The 22,595-nt window shown below is 36.3% G+C and overlaps 1 protein-coding gene across 9 annotated transcripts in view; it reads left to right on the forward strand.

The window, feature by feature from the left end:
* Positions 1 to 20,898, forward strand: part of LOC120432463 (dual specificity tyrosine-phosphorylation-regulated kinase 2) — a 40,041-nt gene extending 19,143 nt beyond the window's left edge. For 8 of the 9 annotated variants that reach the window (XM_052707306.1, XM_052707307.1, XM_039597685.2 and 5 more), the window contains 2 exons: positions 14,262 to 16,477; positions 19,073 to 20,898. In XM_052707306.1, the coding sequence (XP_052563266.1) occupies positions 14,548 to 16,477; positions 19,073 to 19,089 (1,947 nt within the window). In that variant the 5' untranslated portion in view covers positions 14,262 to 14,547 and the 3' untranslated portion in view covers positions 19,090 to 20,898. Of the gene's footprint in view, positions 1 to 13,802; positions 13,959 to 14,261; positions 16,478 to 19,072 lie in introns of those variants that run through there. The other variant, XM_039597690.2, reaches the window with a different exon arrangement.
* Positions 20,899 to 22,595: the final 1,697 nt, after the last annotated feature.

Below are 22,595 nucleotides of genomic sequence, written 5' to 3' on the forward strand. Positions count from 1 at the left end.
TTCTTGCCTCTCCCACAAACTACACTTGGAGTTCATAATTTTTTGATGAATCAAAATCTTCCCCAAACTAAGGAAACATTTCTGACCTCTCCTCACTCCCGGCAATTGTTCTGTACACCCAAAAAAAATCTCAACTCTGAGGTTTGTTTTATGATTATTCTGGCCACTTTACGACAGCTGCCATCATCATGTCCTCGGGGTTGGCTTTGGGACGACAGGTTTAAATCGATTTCTAACCTATTAATAGAGCGGAACACAACAACAACGACGACGACGACGAATACCCCGGCAGCGCAATACCCAATCAGATTGTCAACAAAGGTTCTCCTCCCCATCCTCACTCCCAAATTCATAATGTGAAGTGCCTCTCCACTTGAGCTCTCCTGGCACTGACTGGTAGTAGTAGCTCAGACTTATGTTTTATGATTTATTAATCAACTGGTGCGGATCTTGCAACTCTTGGCGGCGGCTGCTACTTAACCTTTTTCAACGCCAGCATGGCGACGACGGTGACGGGATTGACAGCTTCTTTGGCAGACACGGAACTGGGATTTGGAGAATTTGATAAAAGGGTTTTTATTTTATTTGGGGAAAGGGACCTTGGAACGCGATTGGTTGTCGAACTGGACTGGGTTCAAGGTTACGTTTTGTTCCTTTCAAATTTGATATTTAAACTCATTTTGTATCTCTCTTTCCATCTTCGGTTTTTTTTACTTTTATTGTTTTGTGTTTAGTCAAAAGTTAAACATTATACTTACGTGATCTTGAATTATGTAATGCTGCATGCATGCGACAAGAGAGTCCTTAAAAATGGTGTCTATGTAATATGAGCAATTCTAAAAAAACCCGTAAGTGGTAAGTAAATATTCGGAAATCTCAAAAAATTCTCAAAAAATTTACTCACTTTTATAATAAATCAACTAACACAAAACGTTGTATTCCTAGAATCAGTATTTTTAAATATACGATTTTTTAATAATTTTTATGAGCCATAAAAAGCCATCTTTTGGATAATAGAAAAGTATGGGTAGAAATGTTGATGCTGAGTAGCGTGTCTCAATAAAACACGAAGTCGAAGAAATCAATGTGCTCAGTTCTCAAATGATAGAAAATCATGTTAGAAACAACTCTCTCATACATGAAAACTTTCGGAAAAATCGTTTACCACGTTCCCTGGGCATTTTTTGAAATAAGTCAGTTTTTTCGTCAATTTCACAAAACCTGCTTAGCAAAAATGGAAAATTTTAAGATTTCAAATAGCCTATACCATTAAATGATCGTCTGTGGACTAATAAACAAGTATGTATTTTCCGCCGAAGATTTTCGTCTAAGCAACATTGAAGTTTCATCAACTCTGAGCTTAGATATTCCAGTTTTTGTGAAGAAAGAATATCGAATTTTTGAAAACGTTGAAATTTATCATCATTGGCGTACAATATTAAAGGAAACTAAACCTTTATTTGAAGTGAGGCTATATCGCATCTGTTTTAAAACATAATTAGCTCATCCTTTAATACTAAATGCTAAATCAATAAATTACAGTTACTAAATAACTCATATTTAGAGCATTTTGCATTTAAGCCAATCGATGCACGTTTGCTGCGTTTCCATGGATACAAATACTTGTTTATTAGACCACAGACGATCATTTAATGGTATAGGCTATTTGAAATCTTAAAATTTTCCATTTTTTCTAAGCAGGTTTTGTGAAATTGACGAAAAAACTGACTTATTTCAAAAAATGCCCAGGGAACGTGGTAAACGATTTTTCCGAAAGTTTTCATGTATGAGAGAGTTGTTTCTAACATGATTTTCTATCATTTGAGAACTGAGCACATTGATTTCTTCGACTTCGTGTTTTATTGAGACACGCTAATGCTGAGTTATGAATTTTTGAAGAAACTGTTTCATGAGTACTTCTTCCTTAAAAATATAATATTGAAGGTCTTTTTGTTCCTAAGATACACACTCAAATATACAGAGACTAGAAATTTAAGTTTTCTAAGTGTCACAAAAACAGCACTCAATAATAATGTAAAAAAGCTTGTTTTGCATAAAATGTGTTTTTTTTCTTCGAATAATCCAAAATTTCTCCTCAAACTTTTTTATGGCTCAAAAGAAGCTTTTTTGGTCTCCTAAACATATAAAAAACACTTTATCTAGTTTTTGTTTTGAATTCGACTTTTAGTTATAAAAAGTTAATTTATAAAATTAAATATATATAATTAAAGTAGTTCTTCCAAAATTTGTACTTTTACGAACGCAATCCTAACATTATTTGATTGTAAAAAAAAGTTATCAAAATCTGTGTGCATTTGGCTCTGGTTGATGTGCACTGTTAAGTCCTGCTATACAAATTTGTAAAGAATCTTTATAGGCTTGATTTGCAAAATATCGTTGCATAGAGTTACAAAAAATGCTCAAATGTCGTTATTGTTATGTTAAGGGTGACCACTCAAATCCCAGTTTCAAATTCTCGAGCTTTTCCCCACTTTTCCAAAAACTCAAAAATAGGCATTTCTTATCTAACTAATGATTTCAAACAAAAAACTTTTAAAAAAATCAATATCTACCTGCGAAAAAAAAATCTAAATGAATTTACCCCCCCCCCCCCCCCCCCCTAGAGTGCCCCCGTTACTTATTATTTTGATTCAGAGTAGAAACACAAACAATTATCAATTTCAATGTTTTAAAATTGGCAAACGTATAGTTTTTTTGATACTTTGTAACAACTGGAAATAGTAAATTTAAATCAAAGAACGCTTAAAACGTGATTACTGTTATTAATTTTCCAAAGAATTTAGTAAACATATCTCGGAATTTGTTAAAAAAAGTTTAACCAGGTTTCCTTTTTAATTTTGCAAATATGAATATTAAATTTTATAATCAATGTTGATTTATCTAGTTGTCAGTTTTATTTTATCATTAGTAGTTTTATTTAAAGACACTTTACCATTGCAATGGCATTCATGCAGGGTGGCCACCTCGGGAAAAAACCGGGAAAACCGGGAAAACCCCGGGAATTTATTCCATCGGGAGAAAACCGGGAAAAACTCGGGAATTCGACTGAAAAACCGGGAAAATATTTTAAGTTTAGTTAAAATTCGACAAATTGCTCTTAAATGACTTAAACGTATGCTTTTCTCTATTAGAATATTATTCTCGTTATTCTAAATGAATGGTTCGGGAAAATAATGTTTGAATTTGTGTAATAGACTCAAGCTACTAGGCTTTGATTGTTTTTTTTTTGTTGAGTATTCCTTGATATATTTCTTTGGCGAGGGGAGGGAGAAGCAACTACGATTACTATTACCTACACCACCGGACCCGGTTTAAAAAACAAATGTTTGATAAGCTGCAATTTTTCCGATCAAGTTCGCGGTTCAATAGAAAATTTACTCAGGGCTATGATTTTTGAATTCTTATTCAATAAGTATTGAATTTTATAAGCACAATAAACAATTTATTTTTGTTTTATTATGTATTGCAATATCGACTTGAGTTGCACAGCAGCTAAGGAAGTTTTTGTATTTTTATTCCAAAATTGTCAAACTTACGGATTTAACCCTTCAACAATATGATTGTAAAAAGAGTCAAAATCTGCTTGATTTTTTTGTGTAGACAGTAACTTTAGGGAATAAATAACCGATAGTTCCCATAATTTCGATAATACTAAAATTTGCGTACCAAAAATCGTGGTGCAAACAGCCTGAGCTTGATGTGCGCCGTTAAAGATAAGAATACAGTTCAGACTCGATTATCCGAAAGCCTCGGAAAAAAATAAAAAAACACAAATATTTAAATAAAAAGCCACAGTTTCAACATTTGCATGGAGAATGTGTTTTAAAATGCATTCTACACTAGTTTAGTTGTTTTGCAATCATTAGTTTTCAAATAATGTAAAATTTGATGAAAACAAAAATATTAGCGAAAAAAAAACAATAAACAACGAGAATCTTCAAAAATTCAAATGATTTTTAAATCAACCCAAACATGCTAAAAATGATTCTGAACGCAGGTGGATGAATCTAAAATTGATTTCACTTGATTCCATAAAAAATTTCATTATAATTTTGAAGTTTTTTTTTTTTAAATTGCCCCCTGATTTTTCGGGCCAATTTTGAAGGGGGAAGACAAAAAGTTTCAATAAAATTTGCACCAGCATAAACTATTTTAAAATGATTTAGAATTATGAAATCCAAGATGGCGGCCATTTTGGGCTAAAATGAAATATTGAAAAAAATGAATTTTCAAATTTAATAGGCAGTTAACCACTCAACAGTGACTAAAATTTAGTAGCTAAACTCGAATTTGAAGTTTAAAGAAAGAAAATAAAAAAAATACGAATTGTTTTTTATTGTTCAAACCTTCGGATAATCGAGACGGACTGTTAACAATTTTTACTGTAAAACATTTAATGGAATTTCAAAAATCTGTTTTCAGTAGTATTTTATAAGATGATTTTTGGCTTTCTCAGTCAAACAAATTATCAAGGACAAATTGCTATGAAACTTTGTGCTTGTATTTTTAAATAGGATTTGAGTATTTTTGTATAATTTTAAAATGTCGGAAATATTTGGTATTTAAGATATTTTTATATAGTTATTTGGGAATCTTTCAACAGTAGAATGCCTATCAAATTGTGTTCAAATTCAGAACATTTGAAAAAATATCTTTCTTTTAAAATTTATTTTAAAATTGTTATTTAAAATTTTAGATATTTTAAAATTACAATATTTTTAGAGTTCAACTTTTCACTTTTTTTTATTCAAACACAAAAATTGAGTTTTTGTTAGGTTTATTTAATTCTCATCTGAAAATTTCGTAAAAAAAGATTAACTGAATTTTGACTGTTTCGGTTCTGTTGTTCAGAAAATCGCAGCAAGGTCAATTGATTTTTTAAATTCTGTGTTACTCAAAAACTATAAACATCCAACCATGTTTTTTTTTTATCTTTTTTTCAATAAATTTGGCACGGCTCATACAAAGGATGTATCGAGAATAATGTTTATATTTGCGCGATCTGAAAGTCAAGATGAGGGGTTGAAGTACAGGCTAACTCAGAGAGGTTTTTTTTTTTGGACAGTTAAATTTTTTTCCAGAAATCATCTCATCAATACCTAAATCCTTGCCAAAGATACTAAATCGATCAGCAAAAAATGTTTTATGTTACCGATTGTTTAAATATATGGCACATTTTCTCTGGAAGAATTGTTCTTCTTGAATTTACAAAAGCATTTTTAAAAGAAAACTGAAGATTATTTGCATAAATGCTGTTGTCTTTTGCAAACTTTTTCTACCCAATCTCATACCCAACATTGTAAATGCTTTTTCCTGCATTCCAGTAATAGTTTTTGTAATTCTTAAATTCAATACAAAACGATTTTTTATTGATTTTAAGTTAAGAAAAATGGTGTAGCATGGAGATGAAAAATCACAAGCATTATGGAAATTAAGGATTTGGACTAAAAACTGTTAAAAACGGCTTCTTACTTTTTGTACTCAATTTGAAAGCTTTCTTGAGAAATAAAAATATTGAACCAAATAAATACGTTGTGTACGCGTTCAAAAAGTATGTTGATGCTAACTTCAGCCTTTAAAAAAATATTGTAATTTGATTTGAAACTATATGGAAAAATTCCTTCAGGCCTCGGGAGAAAACCGGGAAAAAACCGGGAAATTGAAAATCCAAAACTGGTGGCCACCCTGCATTCATGTCGTTTTTTAATGGTACAGAATTCTAATTCGGTTTCTAAAACTGTTCTTTAAGCTTTGTAAGAGTAAGAAATTTGATAACGTTTTTTTTTTCATTTTCGTTGAAGTTTGCTAAAATTGTCTCTAAACAGTTAAACAATTAATAATATTTACCATGCAAAAAAAAAACATTGCCAAACTCAAGTTGGAATCTTTTTTCAAATATTCAATCAATGGTAAGTGACACAATGAAACAGATTTATAAATTTACACTGGCCTCAATTCTCTTTACATTAGTTCTTCAAAAACTTTGTTGATGTTTTAAGTGTTTGATTAACAAAAATTAATTAAAATCTTTTGATTGAAAAAAATATTATGAAAATCTGTGTCAAATGCATGCACTATTTATACAGATTTTTAATTTTTTGATACAGTCATCCCTCATGTTCGGAACAGTTTATAGATCGGCCAATGTTCACAAAAATAATTAAAAAAATCGTTAATTGAACTTAATGATTCGCTTTTACCTTCATTTGAAAGCTTTTCTTGCGATCTTTCGAATGCTGTTTCGAACAACTGCAAATTTCAACTTTTATATCAAGTTTTTGAAGAAAAACTTGAAAACCCCGTGAAATCCACAAATTCGGAACACTTTTTTCTTACGGATGTAAACAAACTTTGGTTCTCGCCAAAAACTCAAGCTCAGTTATGTTTAATGAATGGTCTGATAACTTTTTTTTGTGAAAATATCAGTTAAATTCAGGTGTTCCACAATTGTGGGTGGCACAATATCATACCAAAATTATGGAACAGGCAATTTGGGGGCAGTTTTTTGCTGCTCAGGATAAAATAGTTTTGAAATGAACTTATTTGTTTTAAAAGTGCTACTTTTACTAGTGAAATATCAAGAAAGGAATATGCGAAAGGAACCTCAATTGTTTTGAGGTTTAGTTACTAAAAAGAATTGAGTGAATTTAACTTGTACCAAAATATTCAAGAGTTGGAAATAATTTTCAAACAAATACGCTTAGGATTCCCGACTTTTTACCGACTTTTTGACAAAAAAAACGCAAATTCCTGTCCTTTTCCCGATTTTTGGCGGATTTTGACGAATTTCCAACTTTCCCGATATGAATATGAAAAAATTATCTAATTTATAACTTTGAAAAATACGAAATTTTAAAATTAAAATTGTTGACCCTTGCAGATCTGAAAAGTACATAAAATTTTCCTTAAAATGACATGTTCCAAAAAAAAATTATAGTCAAGTTATGTAAGAGGGTTTAAAATTAATTTTGCTTTTTTTTAAATGAAAATTACGTTTTTTTTTGGAATTCTGTGTACGCCATCCAGAGAAAAAAGTTTTGTAGGGGAAGGTGGGGCAAGATGACCGTAATTTTTACACTTTTGATTATTTCCAGTATGAGGAATTGTTGCTAGCAATGCAATTAGCTGATTCTACTATCACATAACCGCCAAAACGACGTAAACGCCACGGGGCATATGATTGAATGAAGTTTTTGTCAAAACCTTAGTTTTCTTATCATTTTTGGAAAGTACAAAATAAGGCTTAGGGTTCGTTTTAAGGCTCATTTTATCAAAATGCTATTTTTCCTAGATCAGTAGTGTCCCTAGTTATGACTTGCACCTATTATAAGGTTGGTTGGTATAAAGGTTATTTTTGTTGAGAGCTTTTAAAAAAACCTTGTTCAGGTGGAGCAAGTGTACCATATGGATTTTTAGTATGGAAAAAATTACGAATTGCTGTAACAACATATAGCTGGGAACCGTGGTGTAGGGGTAAGCGTGATTGCCTCTCACCCAGTCGGCCTGGGTTCGATCCCAGACGGTCCCGGTGGCATTTTTCGAGACGAGATTTGTCTGATCACGCCTTCCGTCGGACGGGACGTAAATGTTGGCCCCGGACTAACCTAAAAAGGTTAGGTCGTTAGCTCAGTCCAGGTGTAGGAGTCGTCTCCCTGGGTCCTGCCTCGGTGGAGTCGCTGTTAGGCGGTTGGACTAACGATCCAAAGGTCGTCAGTTCGAATCCCGGGGTGGATGGAAGCTTAGGTGTAAAAAGAGGTTTGCAATTGCCTCAACAATCAAGCCTTCGAACACCTAGTTTCGAGTAGGAATCTCGCAATCGAGAACGCCAAGGCAATGCTGTAGAGCGAATAATTTGATTTGATTTGATTGTAACAACATATTTTATTGGGAAACAAATGCATAAAAGTACTTAAAAACTGATAAACAGTTGTTAAAAAAATTGCCCACACAAAATATAGTGATATTATGAAAATTTACTATTTATTATCTAATTTTTTTCGTTAAAACGATCAAATTTATAGTAAAATATTATTATTGATTCTTAAAATGAAAGAAACGTTTCAAATACATTCTAATCTGATGTAGTTGATGAAGTTATGTAGAACGTACGGAAAATCAAATAATTTAAAATCAATTTTTTACATAAAAAAAGGATTTTTCAAAAACTTGCTCTACCAAAGTCTTAGTCAAGACCTGGAATAAGATGATTATTAAAAAATCCGACAGGTTTTTTTTTAAAGTTTTCAAGAAGTTAAAACGAGCATTTCCATAGCATGTTCACTTGCCCCACTTTCCCCATCACTAAATTTGTATATCATCACCAGTTTAAGCAGAAAATTATTAAAATATTCTTTTTTCGCATTCGCAAAAGTGGGAAGGGGTCGTACCGCCCCTCCGTCACGAGATATCAAGAAATCGGATTCGTGATCAGGGACAAAAGTTACCCCTTAGGACAAAGTTTCACGCAAATCGAAGACAGGTCGTGGCAACTTTTTCCAAATGCGTGTGAGTTGGCAGAGAATGACCCCAATTAAACTTTGTTGACATGTTATTTTAGGCTTATATAAGCCATTTTTGTGTATATGGAGCCATCTGGACTCAAGAATGAAGACTGAAAAGGGGGTATGTAAAAAAGTTTGATTAATTTGAATATTGCTGTATCTTAAAACCACTGCATTGTATCAAAAACTGGTCAAATATAAGCTTTTAGGAAATTTGACGATTTTAAGTTTTTTTGTTCTTATTTTGATACGTACAGTCAGCCTTAGTCACCTACAAGATTTCGTTCAATGTTTATTGAATTCTTGTCACCTTATAATTTCCGCCACTATTCATCGGCCAACTCAAAACGAGCTCCTGACCAAAACTGCACCACGTCCCTGTGCTTTTCCAATGCCACTGCTGGGGGTGATATTTCGGAATAATGTCTTGCAGTCGAAAGCTCCTTTCCCAATATAATAATCGCCGGGCCGCTCTCTCGTGTATGAATTATTCACGCAGATGTGTCCCCTCTCGCAAGTAGGTACTTTGTTCCATTGTTTTGGGGGTCGTCACCATCGTCATCATCACCGGCAATACCCGAGCGCGCAATGCAGCAGCCAAAGAAGCCAGCAGTAGTTGTAATGGACTTGACCGCAGCCGGGCGCTGAACTCTCCTGGCCTGGGCCGAATCGAAACACACAAGGAAGAGATGAGAAACCTTTAATGGTCGGTCGAAAAAGGCCAGCCTGAATCGAAGCTTGTGTGTGTGTGTGTGTTGTGAGCGCGGGGAAGAAAAATATTGCGAGGTTCCTCCGACACCACACAACACACAAGGCAAGGGCCGCCACTTCTTAAAGTAAAGCGATCGAGTCATAAGTTCATTTTCCTTCCCTGACTTTGGTCGTTCGCTCTTTCTCTCTCTCTCTATCACCACTCCCCATCTGTCTGTCCTTCTCTGGCCGACCGACTTCCTTCCCCGTCAACCTCCTAAACCTCTCTTTGTCCTTCTTGTGTAGTGTTCTGAGGTCTTTCTTGGGATCTTGGTTGATCTTGCGCGATCGTGTGGGATCGCGTCTTCTTCATGTACGCTACGCTGGGGGAAAACTGGACTCTGGAGCAAAGACAACCGGCTGCTGCTGAATGAGCGAGTTCTTCCTCACCCGACCAGTGAAGAAACAGGTTCTTTTTGCTCCTTCTGACCTCCTCAATCTTAAGACCTCCAAGTTGGTCTCTGGGGGATGTTCTTGTTTTTGTTTCTCTTCTTTCGGTGCTTGGAGGCTGCAAAGCTGGACCTTCTGCTCTCGATGTAACTATAAGACGCAACTTGAGGGGAAGGAACGATCGGAGAAGGCAAAAATATGGGATGGGATCCTAACCCCCCACTAATTGGTCGCTGAATGGGGCCAGGGTCTTTTGGGCTGGGGAGAAGCAAAAGGATATCTTGCGGAGGGGAGAGAGGGTAGTGCGTGCAGGATCATTAATTCACATTGTGAGTCAGTGGGATTTTTTTTTAACTTTTGAAAATTTGCATTTTCTTGAACAATTTCAAACAATATACTTACAATATTTCATTTTATGATCAAAATATATTCTATACATATTTTTGTGGCACAACTTTCTAAAATACAAAAAAAATGTTTTACATGAATTTGTTTTGTATAGACCGCTGAAAATATTTTTTTCTCCCAACATTATGTCCCTCAATTTAAGCCAAGATCGAGAAATTGTAGTCATGTAGTAAAAATAAAGCATTGCCACGGTGACACTAATTCTATGAGTCCTATCCCATCCGGACATTTTGAAAATTTAATCTAGAATTAATAAATAAAAGTTGCACTGCAGTCTTTACTTTTTAAAACCTTTTGATTTTTGTTGAGAAACATACTTTTGCAAGTTAAAAAATTCTCAAAAGAATAAATAAAAAATAGAAGAAGAATCACGAAAATAAAGTTTGACAACAATTTTAAAAGGCATAAACTTGTAAAAATATTTGAAACGCACTAAATTTTATTTATTTATTTTAGACTTTTGAAGAACATAATTTAAAAATTTCAGTTTACAATTCAATCAGTTCGATACTTTGGATTTATTATGATCTAATAAAGCTTTGGAGTTCCTTACAACAATAATTTACACAATAATTAATTTCGATGTCATTGGATATTCTAACAATGGAATAATAAACGTTTAGTTCACTTTTTTTTTGCCATACTATTGTATAAGGGATCTTCGTTTTTAATAAAATTATTTGTAAACTTTTTGGAATTAAAAACATTGGTTAAGGTGGTTGGTGCCTTCCTAACATTCATATAGTGAATATCTTAAAAAAGAATTGCATCATTCCCCCTTAACATGTTCAACAAATTAAGCTTCACTACTCATTTCTTTCGATAGGGTTTTCAGATCTTCAATCTTTTTAGCTCACCGGTAAGGTCTTTTGATAACCTATCCAACGATAGTTCGCATGATAGATCCGGACAACCTTTTCATCAAAATATCTTAGATCCAGCCTCTGATAAGTGTTATAATTACACTTAAGTGCTCATAACTTTTGATAGCGTTGTCATATCTTCGATTTTTGGACGTACTGGAAAGGTCTTTTGATTACCCATCTATCAATGGGTCGCATGATAGATCCGGACAGCGATTTTATCAAAATATTCGAGATCCGGCCTCTGAAAAGTGTATAAATACCACTTAAGTGCTAATAACTTTTGATAGGGTTATCAGATCTTCGATTTTTAAGGCTCATTGGGTCTTTTAAATACCTTTCTAAAAATGTATAACATGACGGGTTTTCTTACAAAAACCACCGTTTTTACAATCTTCCGGACTTTTGTTAAAATTGTTTTTTTTAATGATAACTTTTGAAGTACTTATCTAAACTTCATAATATTAACTAGGGCCTTGTGGGACCCCGAGACGGATGGACTGAGACCAACACGGTCCAAATCGGTTCAGCCATTCCGGAGATAATCGTGTGTATATTTTTCGATGCACGGACATTTGTTCAGAATTTGATTCTGAGTCGATAGGTATTCGTGAAGGTGGGTCTACGAGGTCGAATAAAGAAGTTCATTGTTTGAGTGATTTGAAAGCCTTTCCTCAGTAAGGTGAGGAAGGCAAAAAGTATTGGAACTCTAAAACTGACAAAACAAAAATTTATTCCAAAAATGTCGCATATACCGAGGGGTAGGGCGTAAATTATTTGAAACTGGAATTTTCATTGAAAAATAAGTTTCAGCAACTTGATAAAAACATTTTTCTACGAATTCCGAGATATGCTGATTTTAGAGAAGAAAAATAACTGTAATCATGTTTAAGCGTATACTTGTAAAACATACTAGAGACCATCCATAAACCACGTGGACACTTTTTTGGACAATCGCTAAACCACCCCTAAAGTGTCCACGTGGTTTATGGATGGCCCCCTATTGAGAATATTTTTAGAAAACGTTATTTTTAAGTTTTTGCACTTCCCTTTTCATTTCCAGTTAAAATCGAGGAACAAAAAACTTTTTAACTATTTGGCAGTTTTCAGAATTAATCTTGTTTGATTTGTATTTATTTTTTTAATTATTGTTTAGTTGTTGATTGAGCAAATTTTTAGAATTTTATTGTCGAATTTAATTTTTTACTAAAATTTCAACAGCTTGATTTATTTAAAATAATGGAGACTTTTTTTTCTCCGGCTGAAATTATCTTTTTTTTTTTTATTTGCAATACCAAAAGAGGGTAAGAAAATGCCCATTATTTGAGATTTTGCAAAATTTGGGAAATCAAAAAAAGAATTTGAATTACCCTGATACAGTCCATACACGATTATCCGAAGGCCTCAGAAAAATTTCACTTCGGGTTATCGAATCTTCGGATAATCGAATCACGAAAAAAAAAATATTTGGTTGTCTTATTTGTGATGGCCGAGCTTAAGAATTAACCATAAACAACTCTACAATTATTTAGAATTTTTAAATCCAAGATGGTGGCAAATTTAAAAAGAAGCAAATATTCAATTTTGACTGAAAATAAAAAAGTATTATATTTTTTTGGTCATGATTCGATTATTTGAAATCCTATACAAACCTTCGGATAATCGAGTCTTGACTGTAGTATGCAACGATTATTTTGTTTCAACATAAATTTAATACATTTTATGATAAAAATGCATCATAAAGATTTTATAAAATTGTTTATTTTTTTAAATTATTATTAAGGTCATTCAATTATCATATTCCATGATTAACCTTCAAAAGTTTTTATCAAAGCGATTCATAAAATGATTAAAGAAAGATTATAGGTAAATTAAAAGTGTAATTTACAGTTAAGGTATAATATCTAAGATTTATAAAAAATAGTGAGTGTTACGACTTTTCGAATGTGTGGTCGCATAATCAAACATTTTCTATGATTCAAAAGGCTCAATTTCTTTAAAAAATATTAATTATAATCAAAAACTCTACACAATACTTAGATTGTACCTGTTTGGTCAATACTTAAAAATTGTTTTGTTTTGATGTTTTCATCCACCTATAATCTTATTGTTGGATACGATTTTTTGAGTTCAGGTACTACAACCATAAAAATGGTTATATGGGTTGAACTGAAAAAATCCTATGAAAAAGTGGGATTTGGAACTTGAAAAGTCATGATTTTTGGTAAGGGTGTATGCTGCAACTGGAGAGCCCAGCGGCGCTTAGAGTGCACGAATAGACTCGACTTCCTGGTGTATACTCTCGCAGTGTTGCCGTCCACAAAACTTATTTAAATTGAAGTTTAAATTATTTATCCTAATGATAAAGAACTCTCCAGTAAACTTAGACAAATAAAATGAAATAGGTTTATTTCAAAACTTGGCGTTTGCTGGACAATGTCATGTGGACATTCATTGTAACCAAATCTTATAAATTTTCAGAATAAATAGCTTGGAATATGTCTATCTGAAGCACTTTGCTTGACAAATATATTTTCATGTTTTTTTTCTATAAAAAAAAAACATTCTATACGACTCATCTTCATAACTCCATTTAATTTGGGTGAAACTAAAGTTATATCGTTACGGTACTTTATTAAAAATTTCAATAATGAAATCCTGTACCAGACCAAATCTATACATGTTTACGACCCTTTCTTCCTTAAGAAATTTTGCTGATAAAAAAAAATCAGAAACAACGAACTCGACCTAGCCCGAACCCTGAAAACATCGAAAAAGCCGCTCTACCAAGGCAGTGAGCAGAGCACACACACATGTCAAGTGAACGGATAATGACTTATTATTGGTTCGGTGTGCGATTTTTTTAACCCCCGCCCAAACTGTTGCTTGCTTGCTTGCGTGTCGCCATAGGACGGAAGTCCAGTCAATTCGATTATGGGCTGGGACCAAGAGAGGCCATAAAACCGTCCCGTTTTTCGGAGCGTTGCTGCGCCGGAGTTCTCCGCGATCGATTGGAGTTTCTGTCGTAAGTGGAATCAGATTACCCACGAGCAACAACAACAACAACGAAAAAAAAAGAGGTTGCCAAATTGGAGCTGTTAAAAAAAGGTCACACGACGACGAACATGTGTTCGGGGGCCAGTTAACCAGTTTCTGCAGCGTTGGCCTCCAAGCTGGCACGCCAGTGTCAATGAATCATAATTGCGAAAGTAAATAATGCCGTACTGCCGCGCTCGCCGCGGCGTTCCGATATTGATAGCGTTTGATACATCTCGAGATTCGGATATTTACTCGTTCATTAATACTCTTTCTTTTCTTCCTCTTGCAGATGCTGGTTTTCACAACTTTATCGGACTGAATAGTGGCGGCCGCGGCGAGAGAGATCGCGTTCAAGTTGATTGATTTGGCGTATTATTGGCCGAGCGCGCGCGTAAATGCAGGCTGCCGTGGCGAGGAGTTCACAGCATTTAGAGGCGTCCAGCAGGGGAGGAAGTCAACCGACGACGATGCGCGCCGCCAAGTGAGAGCGCGCGCGGTCTCTTTGTGATAGGCCTGAACGGAGTTTGTGCTCAAAAGGATTTAGGAGTAAAACGAAAAAAACGGAGGACGGCGCTATGACGAGTATTACCTACAAAACGACAACGACGACCGGGGGCGATGCGAACTGCATTGCCGCGGTGGCCTCGTCTTCCTCATCGGCTGCGGTGGCCGCCGTGTCGCTCATGTCGGACAAATCGATAACGGTGACGCCGTCGAGTGCGTTGCTGGCGGCTGCGGCGGCGGCGGCGGTCCACCAGAACAACAACTATCAGAGCAATAGCAGTAGCAGTAGTCTGTACAATAACGACAACAATAGCAATAGTAGCAACAAGGCACAGTCGAGCGACAAGCTCAGCAGTAGCAGTAGCAGCGGGGTTGGGAGTGGGGCGAGTGGAACCGGCGAGGAGTACGAGCGGGCCAAGTACAAGACGCCGCAGGAAGTGATGATGCTGTACATGGACAAGCTGACGCAGTACGAGCACCACGAGATTTACCAGTACCCGAAGATCTACTTTATCGGAGCGAACGCCAAAAAGCGGAGGGGCATCAGCAACTCGGAGTACGACAACGAGCAGGGTTCGTACATCCATATCGCGCACGACCACATCGCGTACCGGTACGAGGTGCTGAAGATCATCGGCAAGGGTAGCTTTGGCCAGGTGGTGAAAGCGTACGACCACAAAAACCACCAGCACGTGGCGCTCAAGATGGTGCGCAACGAGAAGCGCTTCCACCGGCAGGCCCAGGAGGAGATCCGGATCCTGAAGCACCTGCGGGCGCAGGACCGAATGAACTCGATGAACATCATCCACATGTACGACTACTTTGTCTTTCGGAACCACATGTGCATCACGTTCGAGCTGCTGTACATCAACCTGTACGAGCTGATCAAGAAGAACAAATTCCAGGGCTTCAGCATACAGCTGGTGCGAAAGTTTGCTCATTCCCTCCTCAAGTGTTTGGATGCGCTCTATAAGCATAAGATTATACATTGTGATATGAAGCCGGAGAACGTACTGCTGAAACAGCAGGGCCGCTCCGGCATCAAAGTGATCGATTTCGGCTCGTCGTGCTTCGAAAACCAACGGGTCTACACCTACATCCAGTCGCGGTTCTACCGGGCGCCCGAGGTCATCCTCGGCGCAAAGTACGACATGGCGATAGACATGTGGTCGCTCGGCTGCATCCTGGCGGAACTTTTCACCGGGTTTGCGTTGCTCCCCGGCGAGGACGAAGCGGACCAGCTCGCCTGTATCATCGAACTGATTGGCATGCCGCCCAAGAAGATCCTCGAAAACTCGAAGCGAGCGAAGAACTTCATCTCCGCAAAAGGCTACCCGCGGTATTGTAACGTGAAAACGCTCGAAGACGGCACCACCGTGCTAACGGGTGGCTTCTCCCGGCGGGGTAAGCTCCGCGGACCACCCGGATCTCGTAGTTTGGTAAAGGCGCTGAACGGCTGTGACGACCCGCTCTTCCTGAACTTTATCGAACGCTGCCTCCGGTGGGACCCCGCGCTCCGGATGACGCCCGAAACGGCCCTCAACCACTTTTGGTTCCGTCGCCTTCTGCCCCCCTCCCCGAACGTGGCCACCATCACCACCACCAGCAGCCCCTCCACGTCCAACAACTGTCAAAGCAGCCATATAAACAAGGTCGTGCACGCCGTTCCCTTCTCGTACGCGTACGCCTCGGACCAGCAGCAGGCCTCCTCGCTGGTCACAACCACCACGTGCAATTCGCTGGTGGCGTCCCACCACGGCAACTCCAGCTCGCTCCAGTCCCTGCAGTCGGCTTCGCTCACCTCGTCCGCCATCAGCATTCCAGCGGTCAGCGGCAGCGTGGGTGGTGCCATCGGTGGAACCCTCGGCCGGTCCGCCGCCACCACCATCATCGATATTCCGTACAACCCAAACGACAAGAAAAGACTTATCAACACCTCCCCGCAGGCGGCATCCTCGCTGACCTCGAACCCCGGACTGGCAACTTCCTTCGTAGACTACGGTAAGTTTAGTTAATTCCCGCGGGAACCGGCGGCAGCGACGTTGTCGTCGTCGTTGGTCGTCCGATCGTCCGTGCTGCTGCTGCGCGCTAACGCTGAGGGTCATCATTCTCATCGCACCACCACCACCACAACAACTCACACGGCTGCTAGTTGCTCTTCGGTGTCCTACCTGTAACACAAACTTCAAACCTTTTTTCGTTTTCCTACCTAAGTCATGTTCGTGTAATATCTATCTGTTTAATATTTCGGAAAGTTTAAAATTGTACCAATCTACTAAAACATCATACTTTGCAAACGTTTCCCGCTCTCATTTCAATTGTGACGACTACCACTGCCACAACTGTGTCACTGTTTCCATCTCTCCGCCACTACCAAGCTAATCGAATGTCACGTTTGTTATGGAAGAATACCGTCTATTGTTATTGGGATGATCGCATTAGTTGTTAAAATAACAAAAAATAATAACAAAGATTTGTTCGAAGAATAACTAAAAAATTATTAGTCTGTTACTACAATAACAATCCAATAGCAAAAAAAATCTTAACGACGAATAACGAATCTTGTTATAAATAACATAAAATGTTATTGGCCTAGTATTTTCAAATATCAGAAACTGTTATTCCCAAGTTATTTCCGTCTGCTCGGGCAATACTTAATTTGATGTTAGTAAACGCTTCAGTTTCCTCAAGGTATGATAGATTTGGGCTCCTTGAACACGCTCCAGCCAACAAAATTAAATTTTAGTGAGTTTCCTGTCAATAAATTACACTTTAAATTCCGGGTATCAATGTTATGGAATCCTATAAAGCTACCCTGGGTGATGAATAGAGCAAAGGCGTAACGTGATTTTCGAATGATCCCACTTTGTTTACATCTACAAAGCAGGAGGCTGTTCAAGCACAAGCATGACTTTTTTCTTACTGGTAAATGAGCTGTTTTATAATCAATAGTAAATGTCTTATTTTGTCTAGTTTTTGACATTTTTGGATGGAAAATTGTGTGTTTTCAAGTTTGGATCGGTTAGAAGATGTTTTACTTTTTTATGGTTGACGAAGAACTGCGGCGAGGGTGTCATTCTGCGATGTCCCAGATAAATTCCCTGGCTGATTTAGGAATCCTACAGCTCTTCCTGGTCCAGTGAAAAAACGTCGCTAATTCTAGCGAAGCTGATCCAACAAACAAAGAAGATGTTCACTAAACCAGTTGGTTTTAAAACGGTATCAAAATTAAATTAAGACAGCTTCTGGATGGATACAACCGCATCGACTCCATAAACAACTTCAATTCACAATTATTAAAAATTACGATCTTGCCTTCATCTTTTTATAGATTTGTTAACTTCAACTCCAGAGCCACAAATTTTCCACTCTTGAAAAAAAAAAATATTTTTTTAATGATTGATAACAATACTCTCTACTTTTGGCGAACAGTAAATTGGTTCCACTTTGACAGTTCAAAATTGAGGCCGTTTTGCGAACCACTGTTCAGCACCCAGAAGCTACCATGCGTACCCTCTTATTTTTGCTACCCCAACAGATTAACGTGGGTGCGCATGATTGCTAAAGATGATTCCATAACATTTATACCCGAAATTTTTGTTTGTTTAAGTAATAAATCGTTGAACGCATCAAAACTAAGACGTTTTTGTGCTCCGGGACCCTTTTTGATGAGACATTGTTATTCCACAGATGCCCTAGACACTGTTGAAAGAATTTTAATAGTTCTTTAAAATAAATCGATAAATCTAAAAAATATTTCGATGACAATCTAACTTTTTTTTTGACATAAGTTTTATTTCAATTTATTTATTTAAATTTTAAAAATTTAATACTGTACTGAACACTAGTTACATAAATAAATTTAAGTGATTTTCAATATTTGTAAACATAAATAGTACTTGTTCGGTAACTGGGCATTGCTGTTGTTGCTTTCCACTAAGCACTCGATAACTGATCTGTAGGAGAGTTAGCCGAACAAAATGAGAAACTAAATTATTTTTTTTTATTTCATGTCATAGCAAATGAAAATTTTTAGGGGAAAAATAACTGAGTTTAATTATTTTTTTACAAAACTACATATTATGCGTTGATGGTCCCCACGTCATCTTTCGCCCAGTTTCCAAATAAGTACTGTATTTACACATTTATTTAAAAGTTCTTGCAAATATTTGTTTGCGTGATCGCAGCATCCTTTTTAACCAAGCCAGGCCTACTACGTAGAGTTAACCGCAAAGCTGTATCCATGAAATGAGTATGATTACTGTAAACTTACTTTGTTTTGCATTTTTTCAATTTAAAATTTGATCGAATCAAATATAGAGCTAGTTAATTTCTGTATTTACTGAATTGCGACTTGAAAAAGAAACATTTTAACAATTTTTACTATCCCTGTTGATTGTGCCCAAAAACAATATTTCTATGTCTTTTCTGTAACAACAAACAACTGTTCAATCATTTCACCAGCTATCGCTGTATGTGTGTGTGCGTTTCTAATGCACAAGTCATCACTAACACTAACACACGCTTTTTGAGAATATACGTTTAACTTGAAGTGATATTTACAACTATAAATTTCCCTTTTTTATTCTCCCAAAGTGGTCGTCATCGAGTGATTTGAGAGGTGGTGAAACGTTTGCCGACGATGATACCTTTTTCGTTTCGCTGCCCTAAAGTATAAAAACAAAAACTGACAAACTTTATTAGTAGTAAAAATAGTAACAAATTGTTATACTATTGCGCACTAAAGACACCCTTACACGTACACTCACAAAAAACCATTAAACCAAGAAAGCAGATAATCAAAATTGTATAGAAAGGCACCCACACGAAAAGAAAAAAAGTAGAATGAAACGAATAGAAAATTTGTTGTGTAAGAAGCAGTTTTAGTAGGTTCAGCAGCATGACGACGATCGATGAGATCGATGCATCTTATTGAAAGTGAATTAAGCTAACGTAAATAAAGGTGAAGAAGAACAAGGAGGAGAAGAAGTTTAGCAAAGTAAGTAAAACAAAAAAGGCGAAAACACACTCATTAACTGATAGGGAAGAGCTATGCGACTAGCAGCAGTAAATAAATTTATACTATTTGAGGATTATTCTGTAATTTAATTTGCTCTAGTGGTTAGGTAATCAATTAGCAAAATGTGAAGCATGGATGGCAGGAGCGACACACTGAACAAAAATCATACACAACACAGGCACACGATTAGAACTTATGACGGCGAACTTTTTCTGTTTCCGGTTGGATTTTACTGCATGTGACGACGACGACGGATGAGAGCAAAAGTTGTAAAATTTATAACTTTGTTGAGATAGTGATTGATCCCCCCTCCCTTTTTTTGAAAAACGACTAGCGAAATACAACAAATAATGCATGAATTAGCGAGAAATAAAAACAATTCACCTGAAGAGAAGAGTGTGTGCGCGTGAGCTGTGACTGAAATAAAAATCCAACTTGATTTTATGTTTCTCGTTGTACGATTCCGCATAAGGAAGACAAAAACAAAATCACACAATGAAACACAAACACAAGCGCTAAAATAGATAATGGAAAAGTAAACAAATAATAATCGATTGAGATAGTGTAATCCAGCAAAGACACAAACTGTTTAGTAGCGGCAACAAAAAAAAAAAAACAAAATAATCGTTTATTAAAAAAATATAAAGAATAAAAATCATTGTTAGAATGAACAATTGCGAGGAAACAACAACAAAAAATAAGGCTGTTAAATGCGCGCATATCGATTGCAATTACAAATAGAGAGAAACGTACAGAAAACAAGAAAAAAAAATCAAGCTGCAAATTGTTTCGAACTTATTTTGGGCATGATTGCGTGTTTTAGAAGAAAATGACTGAAAATTAAAACACACACACAAACAAGAGAAAAAAAAAACTGCATTCATTTAAGCGTGTACTGCCGACTTCACCCGGTCTGTGTTTTTTTCCCACGAGGCTTTTTACCCATCACCCTCACCTTTTTTTTCGCGGGTTCAGTTTCTGGGTTTGTGTTCTGTTCTGCTGCTCTCTCTTAAACGTGTAAGGAAGAAAACTATTCAAGTATATGTCGATGTAAGTGTAATTAGTCAAATCCCAGGTGCTGAACTGAAAAGAGCAGATTTTCTTTGACACAATTCCAACCCGCAGAACTCAATTTTGTCCTCGCTGTGTGGCTTGCTGGTCAACGTTTGTAGTGAATCAAATAATGCAGAAAAAATCGTGTTTAAATGGACATTTTTATCTACCTTACCGGCAAAACAAATAACAAACACACAGACACAAAAACCACACATTATTAGAAAATATTATGCAACGGATACAAAGAACATGTTGTGAGAATAAATTTTAGGGAATTCTTGATACTTATATTTCGAGGGGACAAACGATAGAGAGTATAACATGCCTTTAATGATAGAGAAACAAATTACAAAACAAAAAAACGAGACAAACAAACATGTATCAGCCGTTTCCAACCTTCACAGCATTCGGCCGAGGACTGGTGCAAAGTTAGTTTTATAATTCCACGTAATTTTCTTACCCGTAATAGAATAATACTTTTTCTTAACGCTTTTAAAAGAAAGTTTTAAAAATCATTCTTACAATGTATCTTGCCATTTTACTCTCAAATACATAAAAGCCAGTGAACACGCTCACCGTTTACCCAGCTCAATTCGTTCAAATTTGCACCAGTCCGGAAGCGATTTGTACAACAACTAACACAAACATCCCCACTTTTGACCGACCGCGACTGACCGCCGCCGCCACCATTTGAGTCTTCAGCTTACGATTGTTTCCATTTTTCGATTTTCCGTAATTTTGCGCATTTAAAAGAACTATTTTCACGCATGCCATCAAAACTAAAACTAAAATCATGTCGAATAAAAAAAAGTAGTTCTTTAGCGAACACAATAAACGTGCAGGAAGAAAATGTCACACACAAGAAACGTAAGACACAAAGTAAATTAAATTACAAACAAAACCAGTAAAATTAAGCGAAACAAACTGCCAATAAATAAGGAGAACACTCACTCACTCACAAAAAATCATTCTTTCACGTGAAATCGGGAAAATCAACGCGCATTCATTTTTCACTAATCGTGTCGAGCATTTCATGTGATCTAGGGGGCGACTTCTCTCGGTGTATTTCAGATGGCGCGGAGAGCATTCTTTTTTCCTCTCTCTTTAAACGTCATAATATGAGAGAGCACAGGTTTAGAGAAGCCTTTTGGAGAGAGAAGAAAAAAAAGCGATTGTGACCAAAATGACAGATTTTTGTCTCGCAAATTTTAGAGTTTGATTTGAAAAGATAAATTTTTCTCAACAGAATAGTATTTCTGTTTTTTGCAAGCTTTTTTACGAGAGTGAACAGCGAGAAAAAGAGTGCAGAGCGCTTGTGGCAGAGTTCGTGAATATTTTACAGAGATTTTCTCTCTTTCCCTTTTCCACTCCTTTCATTGCTAACCCTCGTCGTAAGATTCTGTGTTTGAATGTATTAGTGAAATCTGAATATTACCCGAAAATCAATCTTCTATTCTTAACATCATCGATATATCACGAAAGAGAGAGTTAAGTTGTTCGTTCTCTTTTTTACTCAGTGAGTGTTGAGTGCAACTTTTTTAGTGTTGATTCGTCCTAAGCTTGACAACATTTTTTTGCGGCGTATTAAATTCGCGTGTAATTCCATGAATGGGATCGAAATTGCTCTTGAACAACACGAAAATCATTCATTGAACTTTCATTCCACCGATATCTCACAGAAGAGATAAAATCGCGATTTTTTTAAGCTTTGGAGAAGATTATACCATTTTGCACGATTTGTTTTGTTTTTGCGATGAATTGAACCGTCTGAATCACATTTTAGTATTTTTTTTTTTGCAAATTTCTTTTTATATTTTTGAATGTGAAGCTACTAGAAAAAATTACGTCACTCTCTCTCACTCTCTCCTCCACTCTCTTTCTCTGGTTATGTCAAATCGTATTCTCGTTTTTTCGGAAATGTTTTTCTCTCTTCTTGCTTCAGTTGCGAGAAATAGAAAATAAAAATACTTTCTGAACTTTATTTTTTAAACGGAATCAAAAATGGGACAAAAATACATATTTTTTAAGTATTTTTCGCTCAAA

This window comes from Culex pipiens, chromosome 2, assembly GCF_016801865.2.
Source record: "Culex pipiens pallens isolate TS chromosome 2, TS_CPP_V2, whole genome shotgun sequence".
NCBI lineage: Eukaryota > Metazoa > Arthropoda > Insecta > Diptera > Culicidae > Culex > Culex pipiens.